At 48.4% G+C, this 18,397-nt stretch overlaps 1 protein-coding gene across 1 annotated transcript in view; it reads right to left on the bottom strand.

The window, feature by feature from the left end:
- The window catches only part of PFKFB3 (6-phosphofructo-2-kinase/fructose-2,6-biphosphatase 3), a 43,018-nt gene extending 35,857 nt beyond the window's left edge, over positions 1-7,161 (bottom strand). Inside the window, exon 1 of the mRNA XM_050986658.1 lies at positions 6,965-7,161. Coding sequence (XP_050842615.1) covers positions 6,965-6,980 — 16 coding nt within the window. The 5' untranslated portion in view covers positions 6,981-7,161. The remainder of the gene's footprint in view (positions 1-6,964) is intronic.
- Between the last annotated feature and the right edge of the window lie 11,236 nt (positions 7,162-18,397).

Genomic DNA, 18,397 nt, shown 5'->3' with positions numbered 1-18,397 from the left:
GAGCGGGGCTGGGACTGCTCAAGGACACGGCAATACCTCCTTTTCTCCGTGAATTACCACCTCTTTCCCCATCGCCCCTTCCCCATCGCTCCTTTCCCAGCAGCATTATTTCTCCCCAAACCATTTCAAAAGGAGACATTAGTCTGTCTCAGCTTGCCCCCTCTGCCCTCAGATAATCTTTTCCAGGGCTGAGCAAAGCTTTCCTTGATTTCCAACCCGAATCAACATCTCTGCAGGTGGGGTTTTAACACCCTGCTCCTGCCCACAGGGGTTGGTTTGGAAGCTCTGCACTGCACTACAAGGAAGCCTGCACCAGTAATATCCCAAAAATGGACCTACACAGGGAACACACACCTCAGGATGCTCTGGCACTGTCAGGATTGGAGCAGAGACAGCTGGATCCGTGGATATGAGTAGCTAAAAGCACCATCAGCTCAGCCCTCCTGTGCCTCAGTTCCTCCTGCCTCAACTGATAAAGCAAGAACTCATCCAAGAAGGAGCAAAAGACTGGGGAGAGGGGGAATAAAAAGGTCTCAGCAGTCAATTCTGAACAAACAGAATGAAGTCCCAGAAATTATTATTATATTATTATATTTATAATATTTGTATTTATTTATAACACTAATAATAGTAGTAATACAGGGAAAACCAAAAGGAAAGCCCAATTCCATGATGGTTTAGCAAGAGGGTGGCATATAAAATGCAGGAGGTTGGGTTTTCTGGACTGGATGGTGCTGCTTCCTCAGCACCAAGGAAGGGCACGTGTCACTCCAGGCCCTGTGGTTTTGGGAAGAGGTTTAATCTAGGATGGGACAGGGTGGGAAATAGGAGGGAGATGTTTTCAGAATTTGGTATATGGGAAAGAACAAAATGAGAGTGATTTTGTTATCCAGGAAGGAGAAAACTGGGGAATAGGTTTTGGCCTGGAAAAGGAGGCTATGGAGAAGATAACAGCTGTTCTTTATAGCAAGGACTATTTAAGGTTTATACAAGATATGCTGCCCCAATGGAATCCTAATTAGTGGATTCCTAATACCCCTTGCCAGGACAATGAATTCTCCAGGGGAAAACACAAAGGAAACCTAAACCTGCTTGTGTGGGCTTCATTTTGACTCCCAGCTGGGGACTGTGCCCCATCTTTTTTTTTAATCCAACCTTAAAATGTAGTTATGATGGGGAAGAGAATCAAGTGCCTGGCAGGGATGTGAGTGCCTGCACGCACACACCAGGAAAACAGGGATCACACCTTGCTGGCTGCTGGTTTTGAAATCCTCCCACGTCCCTCCATGAAAAAAAAAAAAAACCTGTGGTCATCTGATTTAAAGCCTTTGGAGCTGTTTTGTGCTGAGATCTGTTTCTCCATCACAGAGGGTGTGTTAGGGAAAGGTTCACAGGGCAGCAGCTCTGCTGGCAAGGCTCCCAGTGACACAGGGACAGTGGGATGCCAGGTGGAGAAGGAGCCTGGGGGGTGTTGGTGGTGGGATCTGAGCACTGGGATGAAGCCCAGCCCCATCTGAGCTGCTCTCCTGGTTGACATAACCACTGAGCTTGGTTTCAGCTGGTGGCTGGAGATGCAGCAGTGGAGAATCCTTCCCCATCCCTGCCAGGAGGGAGGCAGGACACCAAAAGGAGGGGTTTTCCAGCATCCTGAGTTGCTTGGTGGGGTGCTGGCCCTGGCAGGAAGGTTATAGGTGTGTCTGCCTGCTCCCAGGTTAGGACATGAGAATGTACCTTCAATATTGTTACATGGTTTAACTCCCAGACTCAGGGAGTCTGAGAGGTGCTCACAACCCATACCTGTCCCCACCAGCTGGTTTTTGGAGTGATCAGAATACAGAGCAGGTCCCAAAAATCCCACTGCACCCTTTAGAAGCCTCCTACAAGAGTCTCTAGTGGAGTGGTGGTTCCACCTGCAGCTGGTGGCAGCCAAGGTTGTCCCACCTGGCCACCATAGCCTGGGATGTGCTCCTCTGCACCAGCACCTTGAGACATGGTGGCTTCTGCTGCTTGGTTGTGCATGACCCAGTGAGTGATAATGGGAACAAAAGCAGGCACAGTGACCCTGAAATCCATTAAAAACTCCCCATGAGTGGCCATAAATGCTAAAGAAAGTGCAAAGGCCAAGAGGCAGTGGGAAGGTCATGCTCACCCAGGGCTTTCTTGGAAGTGCAGGGAGGGGTGAGATGGGGGACAGACAGCTGCTCCTTTGGGTGCTTTGGCTCAAGAGGCTGGTGAGGTGAAAGGGGATGAAATGAAACCAAGAGCCAGAGTGAAAACACCACAGTGAGAAACACAGGCCAGGGAGCAAAGCATGAGAGGGGATTTCCAGCCTTCCAGGGAAGGGGTTCAGTGAAAACAAGGTGCTGGTTTGACTCAGGCACAAGCCAGTGAGTCAGGAGAGCCTGGGCCAGTTCTGCCACACGTTTCCTCCCTGCTCTTTGAGCAGACACCCACGGTGTCACTGTCACCAGGGAGCTGAAGCTGGCAGGACTCCCCTAGAGCAGCTCCTGACTCCTCACATGGCTTCTCTGCATCCACCAGTGTTTAAAAATCCTGTCCAGTGCCTCTGACAGGAAATGCTGGACGAAACCTTTTCCAGGGCTGCCAGGAAGGCATGACATCAAGGAGTGATAGGTGACATGGCCAGCAAAGGCAGCAGCATGTGGGACTGCAGGGCATTGCCAGCAATCCAGAAGCCCCCCCAAAGTGATGAGATTATTCCTTCCAATACATTAAAAAAGCTGCAGCAAGGCAGTTCTCTACTTTAGCTGTAACCATTCTGCAAAAGCTGAGTTTCCCATCAGGGGGTGTTGTATCTGAGTCACTGCAAGAGCTGGGACAGCAAGGAAGTGCTTGGTGGCCCAGGGGACAGGCAGCAGAAGTAACAACACCGGGATGTGGCACAGTCCTGCCCTTTCCCTTCCTGCTGCAGGCAAAAGGCAACTCTGCCCCTGCTAACAAGAGTCTCCTTGATCTCAGCAAGCAGAAATGAGAGCAGGGGATGTTGTAGCCTGTGCTAACAGAATGTACAAAGCAGTGGGAGCAGTAGGAGAGTGAGGGACCCTGCTTGTGAGACCCCCACTGCAGTACCATGTCCAGCTTGGGGTCTCCAGTGTAAGAAGGATGTGGAGCTGTTGGAGCAAGTCCAGAAGGGGCCATGAAGATGCTCCAAGGGCTGGAGAACCTCTGTTATAGAGACAGGATGAGAGAGTGGAGGTGCTCAGCCTCAAGAAGGCTTTGGGCAGATCTTAGAGCCTCTTCCAGTGCCTAAAGGGAACCCATAAGAAAGATGGGGACAGATTTTTAGTAGGATCTCTTGCAATAGGCCAAGGGGTGATGGTTTCAAAGTGAAGGAGGGTTGATTTATATTAGAATAAGGAAAAAATTTTTTATGATGAGGGTGGTGATAGCCTGGCACAGGTTGCTCAGAGAGGTGGTGGATGCCCCATCCCTGGAAGTGTTCAAGGTGAGGCTGGAGTGGACTTTGAGTAACTTCATTGAGCACAGTTGTTCTTGCCCTGTCAGAGGCTTTGGAACTAGGTGATCTTTTACATCCCTTCCAACCCAGACTGTTCCATGCTTCTATCATCCTGTGTTCATTCTCTGCTCACTGGCTTTCAGTCTTATCTCCAGCTCCTTCCCAGTCAGCAGCACTGGGATTTCATTTGTCCTTTGACAGATGACAAATGTCCTGCTGGCTGGCAGTGCCCTGCCAGCTTATCACCTGCAGGCTCCCAGGCTTCCTCGCATCAGCTGCAGTAATTAAATCATATTTTTCAGGAAGGGCACTTTGGGTGAAAGCTCCCAGCACCTCCTGATAGCAGAGCTGCAGCCACAGACAGGCCTATGCCAGGGTAGTGGCACTGCTTGGGGATCAGGGCTCTCTCCAGTGCTCCCAGCTGATGCAGCAATGCTGGAAGAAATTAATGTCTGTCCTAAGCTCGTTCTTCCTGGCTGTGCTTGAGCACCCCTGCTAGAAATACCTCTTTTTAATACCTGAAACTGCCAAATGCCTTGAGGTCAGCTAAATGGCAGCTGTTACACAGCCAGGGAGTGCAGATCCTGTGGCAATGCCACTGGCTAAGATGCTCAAGGAGAAAGGAGGCAGAACAGAGCCAAGGCAACGAGGATTTCACACAGACTTCTTGGGGAGACACAGGAAAAAGCTGCCAAAGCTGCAAGCAGTGAGAAACCAGCCAAAACAGGGCTGGAGTTTGCATTTTCCACCACAGGATGCTCCATTTTCATGCACAGGGGGGTGGAAAGACAGCTGAGAGCCTCCAAAATGCTCATCCCAAAGTGTCCTTGTGCCTCAAGAGGGTCTACAGAACAGCAGCCCTTGGGCAGAGCCTCCTCTTTGCACCCTGGAAGAGCCCTGAGGTGAGATGCTGTTCCCAAAAGGCTCCCAGAGTAAAGGCTCAGCCTCCTTGCCAAGCTGCCTGGAGTCCCCATATTCCTCTGGGAGGGTCAGGAGCACAGCCAGATCCCAACCCAGCTGAAGCCACCACCTTGAGTGAGGATTTTTATGCACCAGGTTGAACTAGAAGGAAAATATCTTCACACCCACCTCTCCTGCAAACTCAGCATGGGCACAGCTTGCTGTGGGCAGCTTTTGAAGGCCATGCTCTCCACACCCCTCCTGCCTGGTGGCTTGTGGATGTGTCCCTGGGGAGCCCAGGCAGCCCAGCAGCAGCCACTGAGCAGTGCTCCAGGCAGGGCTGGTGCTCTGGGGTCCCACCAGCCCAACAGGTTGCTCTGAACTGAGGTTCAAGGCTGCAGCCAGGTCACAGCACTGCTAAGCCACCACTGAACCATGTCCCCAAGTGCCACATCTGCATGTCTTAAATCCCTCCAGGGATGGTGACTCCACCACTCCCCCAGGCACTGCTTTTCCAGAGACTGACTGTGGCAATCGTATTTTCTGAAAAATCCCTTTGCCCAGGATTTTTCTCCTGGGAAGCTGAGAAGCCTCAAAGAAAAAGGAAAACGAATTCTTATCTCATTTGCTTCTCCTGTGTTGTGCTCATGTGGAATGTGTTTGGAAATTGTTTACCAACAGGTGATTGTTTCATTGGTTTCATGTGAATTATTTTGACTCATTGGCCAATCAGTGCCAAGCTGTGTCAGGACTCTGGAGAGAGTAATAAGTTTTCATTATTGTCTTTTTAGTCTTCTGTCTGTCTCCTTTCGGTATTCTTTAGTATAGTTTAGTATTCTTTCATATAATATAGGATATTAAAATAATAAATTAGCCTTCTGAGAACATGGAGTCAGATTCATCATTCCTGCCTTCGTCTGGGGACCCCTCAAATACAATACTTGATGACTCCTGTGGTGATAAAATTATTCCTAAAATACAAAGCAATGGACAAACCCCATCCTCACCGGCCTCTCTGCCACCTTGGAGCTGCCGGCTGATGCACGGAGCTGCCGAGAGCTGCTCTGGCATTTCAAGGTTGACCTCTAGAGGAAGTTTGGAGACAGACGAGCTACGGCTGCGACGGTGACACAAGGGCTGCAGGACAGAACTGCCGAGGATCTGCAGTTCAGCTGTGCCCCACCAGTCCGGCAGCGATGACAAGCACAGCCCCAAAAAACCCAATTCAGGTGTGCTGGGCAGCACGGCATGGAAGAGCATCAATTGCTGCAAATCCGCCGTGTGTCCCCAAGTGCTGGAGCCCTGCCCATCATTTCCACCCCTGCTGGGGCTGCCCAACACGGGAAGTTCCCCCGCTCCCTCCCTGCTCCCCAGCTCAGCTCTTTTAAAGCTTCACACGCTCTTTCCTCCCCAGCATCTCTCCCTCTGCTCCCAATTAATCCCTTTATCACCTACAATTAACCGGAGCCCTGCAGTCTGCTGCGCTGTCAGGATGCGAGGGTGTGAAGCACATCACGCTGCGCGGAGCCTCCAAAGGCAGCAGAAACCTCGGCGCCTGAGATGCGGCTCTGAGAGCATCACTGCGGGCACTGCCTCACCCACTGAACATCCTCCAAAAAACAAATCCAAACCTCTCCCCGCCGGTTTCATTTCCTCCCTGCTGCTTTTCGATGTGCCAGCGCCAGTGTGTGACATCTCTGTCCCTGCCCCAGCGCAGGACTGCCCGCCGGCCAGAGCACCTGTGGGCGACCTGGGCAGCGCCTTCTGCCCGTGTCCTTGCACATCCCGAGTTAACCCTGCCTCCCCTGGCTCGTCTGTCTCCTGGAGAAGACTTTTCCCCTTCCATTTCTACAGAAAAAACCACCCCAAGCATCTCACTCTGTGTCCCACCGCTTCCCTTTGGAAAGCGGAGGAGGTGACATTTAAGAGTCTCTGCCTCACAGCAGCCCGGGGCGGATGGAAAACTCATCCACAGCAGCGCAGGAGCACCCACTAGGGCTTTAGATCCCATACTGGGTGCTTCTTGCCCACACTGCCAAGCCAGGGGGTGGTGAGTGAGGATTTCTGTGAAAAAGAGATGGCTTGGGCTGCAGATCCGAGGCATGGAAGGGTTCCCAGGTGAGGAGTGTCTACCTGCCCAGTCTCTCCTTCCAGCCCCTCAGCCCAGCCCCTCCCAAGGACACAAATGCACGCAGGCTGCCAGTTGTCAGCTGCATCGCCCCAGGCAGCCCCCAGCAGCACCCCCGGCCAGAAACATCCCGCTCCCTTCTGTCCTCAGCCCTTGAGGGAGGACAGCAGCTCGCTCCCCTCGCCCGGGCACAGACGGAAAACCCCACAGGGAAGGCGGAGAGGGGACAGTCGCCCTTTTGAGGCTGCACAGAACTCACCCACACAACCCCAGCGGTGTCCCCCATCCATCCTCCCCCAAAGCCGGCGGTGCGGCACAGCCCGGTGCTCCCATCTCACACCCTGGCACGGAGCCACCCCTGGATGCCCGGGCTGTCCCTGGATGCCCGGGCTGTCCCTGGATGCCCGGGCAGTCCCTGGGCCACCATCCCGGGATGCTGCCCACCCCTCCATCCCTACCTTTGCGGAACGGCATGGAGCGGGAGGAGGCAGGGCTGGCTCGGACGTCTGGGTTCCCCGGACGCGGAAGCCTTCTCTTAGATATGAACACACACACAAAAATATATATATTTCTTCCGTATCTCTATTTCTTTCCTTCCTCCTCCACCGTCTTTCAGAAGGAAACGGACATATTTGGGCAAAGCCCGGCAGAAACCAGCGTCATTCCGAGGGTGGCACTGCAGAAGGGAGGAAGTTCTTGCAGTTTCAGAGCTTTTAACCCTTCGCTTCCCGGAGACAGCAGACATGGGGGGGAGGTGACAGGGAGCTGATTGCCTTAGAAAGGGGTGGAAGGTACTGGGAAAGGGTTTCTGAGTTGATTTGTAGTGATTTTGGTTTTTTCTCGGTAGGAGCAGTTCAGAACTGGGTGTAATGGATGTGGGTGTGATCATGGAATTTTGGCCTCCTGCATCACTTATGCAAATTTCTGAGCTCAGCAGAGCACCAATCCCATCTTCTCTGTGGTGGTCCTGGCACAACCTGGAAAAACCCAGCTGCTTCAGAAACAAGGGGGTCAGAAACTCAGATCCCCCTGTTCAGCATCTCCTGCTCTTGCAGAGGCCTCTGGAAGTTCAAATCCTGCTGTGCTGGATCCTGAGGATGAACAAATACCCCTTAGTGACATCCCTGGGCTGGGGTGAGCCATGAGCTTCAGAACAGCACCAGGTCTGTGTGTCCTCATCTCTGGAGTTCAGGTTGCAGCAGGAGGTGAAGGTGGAACATTTTAACCTGGGGGGTTGTTTATTTGTACTGTGGTTCCTTTATGCCCTCCCTGGAGGTAGAAAGAGGCATTGGCTTGGAGGAAGCTCAAGAGAAACTCTTTCAGCTGTGCAGGATGGGACCCCATCTATTGGATTTGTGTTGCTCCCAGATGAAGGAAGGAATGATGAATCTGACTCCATGTTCTCAGAAGGCTAATGTATTATTTTATAATACTATATTATATTAAAGAATACTGTACTAAACTATACTAAAGAATACCGAAAGGAGACAGACAGAAGGCTAAAAAGATAATAATGAAAACTCCTGACTCTTTCCAGAGTCTTGACACAGATTGGCCCTGATTGGCCAGAGAGTAAAAACAACTCAACCAAAATACAATGAAACAATCACCTGTGGGTAAACAATCTCCAGCCACATTCCACATGTGAGCACAACACAGGAGAAGCAAATGAGATAGGAATGAGATAGGAATTGTTTTCCTTTTTCTCTGAGGCTTCTCAGCTTCCCAGGAGAAAATCCTGGGCGAAGGGATTTTTCAGAAAATGTGAATGCCACATCCATCCTTTCAGCTTGTTGCTTGACAGTGATACCATGAGCTCCATGCTGTGTTTCTGCTCCCTGCAAAACTGTTTCTCCTGCCTGGAGTCAAAAAGATTTTCCTCAAACCATCCCTGGGGTGCTCTAAAGCCTCCCCATCCATCTCCTGCAGGCTCCAGCCCCATCCCGACTACCTTGGTGCTCCAGGTGAGTGTTCTTCATCCTCCCCAGGGCAAATTCTGCCAGGTTGGGCTTATCCCCCACTGGAGAAACCTGTTTAGGCCAGTGGGTGAGGAGCACTCTAAAAAACCACCCCCCAGGCTGTTTATGTGACACCAACAGTAGTGGCAAGGACAGGGACACCAATTTCCTACATGGCTTTGCTGCCTCTGTCCTGCTCAGGGAGTGTTGGCTGCTGCAGGTGCAGCAAAAAGGTGAACAAAATTGCTCAAGATTTGATGGCATGGGTTGCTGGGCTTCTTCCAGTGACTGGAACCAGTTACAGCAGCAGGTTTATGCCCTGCCCCTGGAAAACACAGCAGGACAGGCTGGGGGTCTGCCCAAGCACATTGAGCAGGCAACCATTGCCTTGGGGAAAAAATCATCCAAAAAGGAATTTCCCAGGATGTTTAGTAACATTAAAGGGCTGGGATAATTTAAGGCAGGTAGGTTGGACATCCATGTGCTGTTGCCAGACAGCCCAGAAGGTAAAGGGGAGTCCTCCTTCACTCCATGTGTCCCAGCACCCAGGTGGAAGGGAAGGACAGCCCAGCCACGCCCAAGGCCAGGGCAGCAGGACCCAGGAGTTCTGCTGGTCCACCTCAACTCCAACCCAGCCCTCTGCTCTGGCAAACAAGTGGAATTCCTTGGAGTGATGAGCTTTGAAATCTCTACAAAACCAGATTTTTACAGTTTTATTTCCCAGGATAAACGTGGATTAGCAGTTCATCTCCAGAAGGACATTTCCAGCACATGATTCCAGGGCTTAGCAAAAGAAAAACTTAATGAAATATATTCAGGGTTAGACCCAAAATGAGTGGCTTATCTGTGAAAATCCATGTTTGGATGCTCATGTCCAAGTTTGTTGTCCAGTACCTGCACATCTTGGAAGGGGCTTAACTCCTCAGATGTTTTTTTTTTTCCAGCACTGATCTTGCCTGGACAATGCCACTTCAGCTCTAAAACCTTCCCAGTAGGAGCATCCCAGAGTTTTATAGTAGTGACCAGGACCTGTAGTAAAGGATGAGGGTTCAGGTGCCTGTTAAGGTGCTTCTGTCACCTGGTCCTTGTCCCGGGATTTGCTCCACTTATTCTGTGCATTGACCTAAAAAGATCTCAGATGGGACCATCCTTGGTGTCCATACGTCTGCTTTCCATTTTCCAGAAAATTCCAGAGACCAGCTTCCAAGCTCCAGCCAAGGCCATCACAGGAGTCAGAGCACCATTCCCTATATCAGATATTATTTGGTTTCACCCAGAGAAAGCCCCTCAGGCAATCTTAGTGGTGCCAGGCAGTTTTAATAAGCAGAGAAGATTTCAAACACAGTCTGGGGATTTCTGGTGTATGAGGATCTTCACCCCTTGCTCACAGCTCAACAGCATTTCTATCTGGCATCTAGAAAGAGCAACTTTAAAAAATAGTAATAATTAAAAAAAAAAAAAAACAACTGAGAATCAAGCTGGTCTTAAAACAAGATTTAGGTGTAATTAAACTCTGGTCTAGGATGGTGAAATCAGAGCATCTCTCCTCCTGGCAGAGCACAAATGCCAGGGAGGGTGGCAGTGGCTCAGCATCACTTGAGGTTTTCAGAGCATGTTGAGCAAACACGGTGGGAAGGGTTTCAGCCTGCACTGATTGTGCCCCAGGGCTGAGGGATGGTCCAGAAAGCTTCCTGAGATCTTCCCATCCCTCAGCCCTGGTTTCTGTGGGAGAGGCACTTGGAGCCTCAGTGGTTGCTATCAGCTTTCCCAGATGTGTCCTGTAGGAAGGGGTCTCCAAAGGAAACAAAAACTTAATTTAATGACAATATGTTGGGGGGTGGTGTGTGTTTAGTTAGAGCTGACCCTGCAAAGGATCCTTTTACCTGTTTCACAGGTTTAAACCCCCTATTCCATAGAAACATGGAAAAGTTTGGGTTGGAAAGGATCGTCAAGACAATCTAGTTCCAAATTCCCTGCCATGGGCAGGGACACCTTCCACCATCCCAGGTTGCTCCAAGCCCTGTCCAGTCTGGCCTTGGACACTTCCACGGATCCAGGGGCAGCCACAGCTTCTCTGGGCACCCTGTGCCAGGGCCTGCCCACCCTCAGAGGGAAGAATTTTTCCCTCAACTTCACCCTTAAGCCCAGAAAAACCTCTTTATCCAGGATGGAGATTTAATTTGCCTTCCCCACCTTGCACTGCATCCATCTGTGTGCACAACCAGGCTTTGCATCAAGGGCCAGGGGGATGCAGTGAGCTGCCCTGCACATCCCTGCACATCCCCAGCCAGGAAATGAGTATGGAACTGTTCTCCCTTTGCCAGCAGGGAGTTCATGGGTGGGAGCAGTGTGAGACAGGAATGACAGTGCTTCCAGCCTGAGAAGCAGTCACAGGGATCTCCTTCACTGCAGGGCTTGTACTCTACAAGGAAATAAGAATGCAAACAGCTCCTTTGAAATATTTATAACACTTGGGATGACTTGCATGGCACAAACCCAAGGAAGAGGAGGGTGCTGGGAATTGCTGGTGCTGGGCACACCAGGGGACTTGCTTACATGATTGATCCAGCTTGCAAAGTTCTGTTTTGTCCTTTTATGAGATGTCTGAGTGCTCAGGCAGGCTCTCCTCCACCTCCCCTGGGTTACACAGGTCCTGCTTTCCCTGTCAGTATCAGACCCCTTTTTCCACTGCTCAGCTCTTCCTGGCTGAGCTGCCATGGTCACACCTAAACCAATCTTCAAGGTCACACCTCAGTGACCAGGCACTGACCATTCCACCTCTGCTTTCAGCCCATGCCCAGGCTCTCCAGGCCTTTGCTGACCCTCCCACACTCCAGCAGCCAGACTGGTACCCAGCTGTCACTGTCATGTTTTCTGGACAAATCCCTTCACCAAGATTTCTTCTCCCAAGAAGCTGAGAAGCCTCAAAGAAAAAGGAAAACAATATCTTGTCATTTGCCTCTCCAGTGTTTTGCTGTTTTGGAATGTGGTTTGGAGACTGTTTAACCAACAGGTGAATTGTTTTTTTTACTTAATGACCAATCACAGTCCAGCTGTGTGGGACTCTAGAGAGAGTCATGAGATTCATTATACTTTAGCCTTCTGTCTCTATCCTTTCTCTATTCTTTAGTATCGTTTTAGTATAGCATTCTTCAATATAATAATATCAAATAATAAATTTGCCTTCTAAGAACATGGAATTAGATTCCTCATTTCCTTCCTGCCACGAGGACACCAGAAGATGCCACACCCAGCTCCCTTTCTCACAGCAGGCTCTCCTCATTCATGTGCTGATCACCAGCCTGATGCTTCAGCCTTGTAAATTTAGCAGGGGAAAAGCTGCAGAGGGGCTTGTGGCCTGGTCCTGCTGGGAGAACAGACAGCACAACCAGGTCATCAGGGCTTAAGATGCAGAAGGGACTGGGAACAATCAGCTTTTGGAAAGTTCCCAGCCAATCTCCCCCTTGGAGCCTGACCTAGAGAGATTACTTTTGTTAACCTCTGGTATTAGTGCTGGCATCTTCATATCACAGAGATTAGGTGCTCTATAAAGGTGTGGAGATGAGATTGGATTAGAGAGGGGCAGGTCAAAGACTTAGGACAAGGAGGAATGGCTTTAAACTGGCAGAGGACAGGGTTAGATAAGAGATTAGAAGAAAATTCTGAAGCCCTGGCACAGGGTGCCCAGAGAATCTGTCTGCCCCTGGATCCCTGGAAATGTCCAAGGCCAGGTTGGATGGGGCTTGGACAACCTGGGTAGCAGAAGGTGTTGGAATGAGATGATCTTTAGAGCCCCTTCTAACATAATAATTTTGTGACCAGGTACACTTGGCCCCTTGCAGATCCCAGTCTCCTGTTTTGCACAATTTTCAGCTTTTGGGTTTTGGAGAGAAAGAACTGGACAGAGTTTCCCAGGAGTGATCTGCAGGCAGTAATTACTGCAGCTGTCAGGTAGAAACCTTCTCAGCTTCTCTGCTGCTGCCAGCTCCAGCAGGTTTCTAAATTTGATTTTGCTCTTTCCATGCAGGAAATTCACTTTCCCATCTCCTTTGATTGCTGTGGCTTTGAACTGCTACCACACACCCTCCTTGCACTGAAGAGGAAATGTCACATTTGGAGAAACATCTGCATCCTCCTCCTGATGCATCAAGAATGACAGATAATCAATTCTATTTCACACAGTCCAGGATTGCTGGGGCAAATTCTTGCCATGCAGTTAACTCACTCTGTTTTTAAAACGGGGGGGGAAAGGATGTATTGATTTTATTATGCCAGCACCATTATTTTTTAGCATAAATGCTGATAGCAGCCTCAAGTTTCCAGGCTTTTATGTTCCCTAACACTGCAGGAAAACTAAAAAACCACCAGGCTTTGCCCATGAATTAATCAGCCTGGTGGACAGAAATAAAACAAAGCAAAACATTTTAAATGATGAGGTAGAAATCCAAGTGAAGAAAGGGGAAGAAACTATGACGAGTATGTGATAGCTGAAGATATTTTCAAAATTTAATTTCTTTATTATCCCTAAATTCCTGACTTTCTCAGAAGAGCTGAGTCCTTGCAGGTGAATGTGATACTTCTGGGACAGTGTCTTTGGGTGCAGTGGTGTTGTGTCATAAAGGATGATGGGCAGGGTTGTAACTGGTGCAGGGAGATGGATCTTCCTCTGAAATTTGTGCTTGAAGCAAATCTCTGAATCCCAGTTTGAGTACACTTCATTGCCACAGGATTATTTCCCTTGAAAGGTCTTTAAATTTTGCTGTTCGAGGGCAACATCCCTTCCTGCAAAGAGGGAAAAGACACTGGGAATTATTCCAGTTCACATCCTCTCCCAGTGGTAACTGCATCCCTTCAGCTGCACAAACCCAAAAACACAAACCCCACCAGTTTTTGCTCTCCATCCTTCCCAGAGGAGCTTGGTGTGTTTTTCCAGAGTATCATTTGAGTTTTGGCTCACAGTTGCTATACAAGTTTTACAAGTTCAAAGCAGAGAAGTCCAAAAGTGCTACCCAGCTTTGTGCCTGCGGCAGAAGGTGGAGAAACCCAAGAGGAGTGGAAGACCTTTGTCTTGGCAGGACCACGTGGATTCCTGAGCTGTTGACTAGCTACAAATGGAGGCCAGAGATCAACACCTGAGAGACTGGGAGAGGAAAAACAACTCAAGGGCTGTGAAGTGGCAAGATGCTTAAAAGCTGCTTTGAAAAAAAACCCCATGCTCCTCCCACAGGAGGAGGAAGCAGCAGGAGAGAAGAAAGAAAAGATCCTGGGGAAGGTCTTGTTTTCCACAGAGCTGAGGGTGTCTTGGGCTTTAAGCATGTGCTGCAACTGCTGGGGCTGCCAAAGCAGGGCAGGGGGATGTCCTGCATGGGAGACAGGGCCTGGTGGGTGCAGGACACTTGTGCCCTATCCCCTGATTCCCACAGCTACAGGGCTGAAAGCTCGGGGTGGGTAATGTTGTTTGGACACCAGACATTTGTTTGTGCACAAGACATAAGGCTGTGTTTTTACATTTCTGTACTAACAACCCTGTGCTCTGGGATTTCCTAATTTCCTGATGCTAAAAAGAATAAAAGCCATAAAGCCACAACCATGACCTCAGCAGGAATCAGGGTGTGAGAGGAAACCTCTGCAGGAGCACACATAAACTACCCTTTCTTCAACTTACAAAATGTTTCCTTTGGCTCTCATTCCTGTTCTTCCATTGCACCTTTTCCTCTTCACTATCCATTTCCCCTCCATTCAAACAGGACTTTGCTTACTGACATGGAAAGCTGTGTTTGCACCTGTGTACAAAAAGCCACCAGCAAGATCCAGCCCCACCTGACACAAAGAGGCAGCAAGATCCCTAAAGGAGCACAGCTGACAACAGGATCACTTTGGTATTTGTGGTCAGCTACTGCACAGCTCTGGTTAAAGTACCAAACACAGGCACACAGGCAAGGATTTTGTCTTTCATTCTCTTTCTTTAGAAACAGAAATGAAAGGCTTTAGGCTTGCCCATGTTTTTGTGCAGCAGTTAAAAGTCCTGCAGACTTTACAGCTTTTTTTTTTTTTTTCCTTGCCACTACTGAGCTGCACCTTGAGTGGCACAAAATATTTTTTGTATTAAAGAGGAGGTAAAATTACACTGGATATTCAAAGCAATCAGCACTTGTAACCCACTGACCTGCAGGAAGAGAAGGGCAATCTTACCAATCCAAGAACTCATTTAGAAAAAGTTTCAGAGTTAATAAATCCTACAGTGAGGAGGAAAAAGGAGCAGCTAATCCTTTACTGCTCCTGACATAAGGCATGAATATCTATGATTACATCCAGGACTGCCCAGGGGTTAAGGTCTGTCAGCTCTGGCTGATGTTATGAGCAACTCATATGATTACCAGTTTTTGCTTCATTAAAAATTCCTGTTGTCCTCTGTGAAGCAGGAAATGTCACTAAAGTCTTTTGAGGAAAAGATTAATTTTTGAGCAACCTGGTCTAGTGGAAAGTGTCTCTGCCCATGGCAGGGGTTTGGAACTAGATGGTCTTGAGATCCCTTTTAATCCAAACCATACCATGATTTTGAGATTCAAAACAAGGCAAAGCAGATTAATTCATCCTCTAATTTACATCACAGGTAAGAAACAGCTGTGTTCACATATTAAACATAAAGTCAAGAGCCACATGTCCAGCCAGGAGCTGCCTGATCATCTCCAGCTGGAATTCAGAAGTACCTTCTACAGCCACATCCAGAAGCCAGTGGGGATGTGTGAGGATAAACCAAACTGATGGATGAGAAAGGCACTGGGATTGCTCTTTAACTGTTCCACAGCTTGAATAAAATCATGGCATCACAGGACAAGAGGGAAGTCTTTTATCCAAAGTCCTGTCTATAGGACACACCAAAAAATCCCAAGCCCAGGCGCTACTTTCAAACCCATCTATGAAGAATCTACATCTGCCCAGAGCAGCACAGCAGGAATCCAGATCTACTGGCTGAGTCCTCTCATTGTTCAGCAACAGCAAATGAACTGAGCACACACTGCTAGACACAATCTCTGTTTGTCTTTGAGGACAACTGCCTCATCACCTAAAGGCAGGAATCCTCCTAAGAACTCAATCATTACAGTACTGACTTACTGTGACAGAAAGTGCTTGTAAGTGACACCAAGTCCTCCATGATCACAAGCAGCTCCTGCTTTTTTGGGAAAAAGAATAGGGTTAGTCTTGCACCCAGCTAGGAGCACATTACCAGTGCCAGATGCATCCATATACATGGACCTCAGCTGTGTGGATGCTCTTGCTCTCTTGCAATTTTTAGAGGATTTAAAAGAATTTCTACAATTCTGGGCGTAGCTAATCTAACACTGCTTTTATGAAGGACAAGAAAATCAGCAACAGTCAGACTGGATTCACTGAGGGGAAGTCATGCTTGCCCAGCTTAACCTTCCACAATGAAAGATTGGCCTGGCAGAGGAGATCTGTGGGTAGTGTCTACCTGGACTTCTTTAAGACTTTCAAATATTGTCATCTGTGAGATCCTCCTGACAAAGAAGCTCTTGAGGCTGCAGGAGCAGACACCAAAAGCTGTCTGAATGCCTGGTCCCATGATCAGTGGCCCAGGGTCTGGCTGGAGGCCAGGAGGTGTTGGTGAACTCCAGGGGTCAATGCTGGGTCCAGCCCTCTTTTACACCTTCATTAAAGCAAATCTGCAGATCACATGGACTGGGAGGAGTGGCAGCTACCTCAGAGGGTCATGCTGCCACCCAGAGGGACCAGGGCAGGCTGGGAGGAGGCTGGCAGGAACATCATGGAGCTCAATGAGAAGTGCCAAGTCCTGTATCTGAGGAGGAGCAGTCCCAGGCAGGAACATGGAATTAATTCAATATAACAAAAGGTGAATCTTAGTCTTGCTCAGGGCCTCTTGCACCAAGTGCTGTGAGGACTGAAAGTTCTCACTCTCCCATTAGACTTCTGCTTGTGGAGCAAGAAGGATCTGAGAGTTTAAGAACCTCTTTGAAACCTTCCATATTTGTCCTTCTATCTTTAAGAAAACTGTATGATGTTACAACACATATTTTCTCTTGCACAGAAGGGTAGAATACTCTGACACACTCAAATCTCCCACAGGAGCCTGGTTTCAGATATGCTTCTCCTAAAGCAACCACTTATACAGACTGCAGCACATGAATTACATCTCCTTCTGAACTTGCTTCAGAATCCACAGCTCAAGGCTAAGAGATTCTACTGTTTTCTGTTGCCACAATAAAAAGCAGCATCGCCAGGAATGTGGGTTTTGGTTGCAGAGTTGCAAGTACAGGGGATTAGGGTGTAACCCCAACTCTCCAAACCACCTTCTGCATGTCCTTGGGCAAGATATTTCTTGTTCTTGCCTTTCTCCCTCCATGGCTATTCAGACAGAAAGTTCTTTGGGGCAACAACTCTTACCTTTGATGTGAGTTGTTGCCCCAAAGAACTTTCTGTCTGAATAGCCATGTGAGATACTGGCAAAGCAAACTTAAGATTTTGACAATAGTAGTGTTAAAAATATTCACTGCAAGCTCCATCTCATATCAGATTTAGTGACTTTACTGAGCAAGCAAAGTAATAAACTAACAGGTGAAATTCAACATAGGTTAAGTGCAGAACAGTGCAGGTGAGAAAATAAATCATAACCCATATGCTTAATGATGGGCTCTGAAATAGCTGCTACAGCTCAGCAACACCTTGGGACTTTAACAATTAGAAGGGTAATCAAGTCACTAAATCCCCACTATTAAAATAGTAGCCAGTGTTCTGAATTAAGAAGAGAACAAGGCAGTGATGCCACTGTGCAAATCCCTGTTCTTAAGACCTCAGGGTGGTTAATGCACCAGGCACCTCATTCAGCTCTGGGCTGACACGTCCTACACGTCCCTCTCAGCTTCCTGCTGGCTTCAGGACACTCAGATCTCTCTAAGGAGGCATCTAATCTGAATTCCCAGAAGCAATGAACAGTTCATACTTAGCCCAAGAGGAGATGCAGTTATTCAATGCATTAGAGAATCACAGCATTTACACAGGTGCTTAAGCCAAGGAATTAAAGCTTAAATTTAGGAAATCATACCTGAAAAACACCCAGTGCTTCACATGAAGCACTAAACCAATCCTGCACTGCCAGTGCCCATCATCCTCTTCACTTTCTGTGAAATCAGAACCTTTTAGGGCACCACACAAAAAGGGAAACAAAAATATTATTGTTTCAGACCAGTCATCACCAAGGTACATGAAGGGCAGAATGAGTGGCTGCACAATATCCAGGGTGTAAAGACAAACCACCAAATAAAACTTGGTAGCTGCAAAGAGCTCCAAATTAAGTGCTGCTGAGCCTTTGGAAAGGACACTCACTGATGAAACAGAGAAAACTGGATGTATAAGCAGGAAGAGCTGGAGGTGTTAGATAAAAAGTTACTTGAGAAGCTACTAGGAATAGAAGTCAGTGGCAAGATTCCAGAGGAGGCCAATTCTCCAGCAGAGAAGTAAATTCAGAACCAAAGTTTTCAAAGCATGCAAGATACAAACATGCCTGAGGAAGTCTGAGCCAACACACTGAGTGTTGAAAAACAGGGAGAAGGTGCATTTGCAAAAAAATGCTTCCTGCTAAGGACACAAACAGAGTCTGACCACAGAGCCCAGTGAGTGTCTGAACCTTTGCAGGTTTCCACAGCTGTGCAGGTTTGCTTGCATCACTTGCTTACACACCTGGCTCCACTGTCACGTGTTCGTGCAGCCTCCACCACACAGATGGAATTCAGGGGATGTAAATCTGCTCCAGGTTTGCTTACTTCAGTGTCCCTATAAAAAACATCTAATTTATAGCATGAGTCTCCTACATAAAATACTAAATGAACAAACCACTCTCCCCCACATTTTCATGGATAAACTTTACTCCTGTCTTTAACCACAATAATGATTCTC

The sequence above is a fragment of the Serinus canaria genome, chromosome 1A, assembly GCF_022539315.1.
Source record: "Serinus canaria isolate serCan28SL12 chromosome 1A, serCan2020, whole genome shotgun sequence".
NCBI lineage: Eukaryota > Metazoa > Chordata > Aves > Passeriformes > Fringillidae > Serinus > Serinus canaria.
This window is presented reverse-complemented; position numbering and strand designations above follow the sequence as displayed.